General features: G+C 47.7%; 1 protein-coding gene across 1 annotated transcript in view; it reads right to left on the minus strand.

The window, feature by feature from the left end:
• The window catches only part of ush2a (Usher syndrome 2A (autosomal recessive, mild)), a 303780-nt gene that overhangs the window by 157043 nt on the left and 144237 nt on the right, over nt 1-2500 (minus strand). The window contains exon 37 of the mRNA XM_062522184.1: nt 711-899. Coding sequence (XP_062378168.1) covers nt 711-899 — 189 coding nt within the window. The remainder of the gene's footprint in view (nt 1-710; nt 900-2500) is intronic.

Genomic DNA, 2500 nt, shown 5'->3' on the forward strand with positions numbered 1-2500 from the left:
GTATTTAGATTAGTGGTGTAATGGCATGGTATGGCCACGTGGTGGCGATCTGAATCGTTTAGGTTCAAATGGAAGAACAATGCAGGCGGAGGTAGCTGCGCTCTCTGAGTGCTTTTCTAGTTATTAATACAACTGTTTTCTTTGTCTTTGAAGTGCTATGGTTAAAAGGCCATATAATGGAAACTTGAATGAACACATTTTTTAAGCTTTGTAAATTAAGAGCCTTGACTTGATTCTGTGGTGGTGGTGTGTCTGTGCTGGTTAAGGCATCCTTGTGACATTGAGCATCACTGTGCTGATTTAGGTGTTAATAGCATTGCTAATTAGCCAATTAGCTTTGCTTCTGTTGGTTTAGATGTATGTGTGGACCTAAGCATTGCTGTGCTGGTTTAGGTCTAGTGTGGACCTGTAAGCCCTGAGCATTGCTGTGATGGTTTAGGTGTTTGTGTGGACCAGGAGGCCCTGAGGATTGCTTGTGCTGGTTTAGGTGTCAGTGTGGACCTGAGGATTGTTTGTGCTGGTTTAGGTGTCTGTGTGGACCTGAGCATTGCAGTGCTGGTTTAGGTGCCAGTGTGGACCTGAGGATTGTTTGTGCTGGTTTAGGTGTCTGTGTGGACCTGAGCCTTGCAGTGCTGGTTTAGGTGTCAGTGTGGACCTGAGGATTGCTGTGCTGGTTCAGGTGTCAGTGTGAGGCTGCCAGGGCTTCCTACCTCCAGGCGGGAGACTGACGGAGACCTCAGGGCTCTCCAGGCATCCCTGGCTGTTGCAGGCCCGCACGGCCACGCTGTAGTTGGAGTAGGCCTGCAGGCCCGCCACCGACACCCACTGGCCCACCGTGGTGCTGTTCAGCAGAGCCTGCGTCTCCAGCGCCTCAGGAACCTCGGAGCCAGAGGACTCCGCTAGAACCAGAGAACAGGACAATTAGAATGGTAGAGGCAGAAAATGTAGGGTAGAGAACAGGAGAATTAGAACCACTCATGTAGGGTAGAGAACAGGAGAATTAGAACCACTCATGTAGGGTAGAGAACAGGAGAATTAGAACCACTCATGTAGGGTAGAGAACAGGACAATTAGTCTCACTCATGTAGGGTAGAGAACAGGACAATTAGTCTCACTCATGTAGGGTAGAGAACAGGACAATTAGAACCACTCATGTAGGGTAGGGGTAGACTGGTAAAACCCAGCCTGATCTGTTGGCGATTGGGCCCTGCAGCTCAGGCTTGAAACCTGCACATTTATCTCTCCTGCTTCCTGTCCACGTTTGCTGGAACCAATCACAAACTGGCTTATCCACCAGGCGCTCCTGGATCGTTGGTCTGATTGGTTGAAGGACTATCCAAATGTGTACAGAGTCATTTGAACTATGGCCATTTGATCATGCCTCTTGTGCAGTAGAAATACAGTGCAGACTCTTCAGACTTATGTTCAATCTGAAAAGTCTGATCTTAGTATGGTGATAGCCAGACTAGGGTAGAGGCTCACTGTACTAGAACCAAGAACTGGATAAACAGATGATAGTATCAGTCAGATCAGTCATATAAGGCAGAATCCCACTGTACCAAAACTGACAACAGCATGATTAACACCATGTACTGAAGGTCTGAAGAAAAAAGAGTCCCATCTTACATGGAAATGTCAGTATTCTGTAAAGGAACATGCATACAGACAGTGGAGAACTGACAAAGGTACTTCAGAAATCATCTCAATTGATGCTGATTCAAATAAACTGCATGCACACATATACACTCTCTCTCACACACACACATACTGTAAACATAAACACGCACACACCTGCGCGCACACAACACACACGCATGCACGCACACAGACACACAGAGGCACAAATAGAAACACAGACAGACCCACACACAGGAACCCAACCTACCAACCAACCACCACCCCTGCGAACACACACACACACACACACACACACACACACACACACACACACACACACACACACACACACACACACACACACACACACACACACACACACACACACACACACACGCACGCACGCACGCACGCACGCACACACACGCACATGCACACGCACACGCACACACACAGGATGTGTAAGCTTTGTTCTGACAGGATGCTAATCCAGAAATGGGGATCGATTTCCTCCCTGGTATCCCCATTGACTGAAGCATGGCATGCTGGCTATATGGTAAACTACCAGATCAACAACAGAGATACAATTTAGACAGACTCCTGCCTGCGAGCAGAAGTGTGCTGTCAATTTGATGAAAGCATCATAAAAACGCTCGGCAGAGGGAGGTGGGAAAAAAAACAGACACACAGACACACACACACACACACACACACACACACACACACACACACACACAGAAACACACACGCACACACACACACACGCACACACGCACACACGCACACACACACACCAATCTATACACCCAATACATGCATGTGGTTGGGGTTGTAACAGGGATTATTTGGAAGCACATAAAAGGTGAAGACTTCTAAACATGTA

Source organism: Sardina pilchardus, chromosome 20 (genome assembly GCF_963854185.1).
Source record: "Sardina pilchardus chromosome 20, fSarPil1.1, whole genome shotgun sequence".
Classification (NCBI taxonomy): Eukaryota; Metazoa; Chordata; class Actinopteri; order Clupeiformes; family Clupeidae; genus Sardina; species Sardina pilchardus.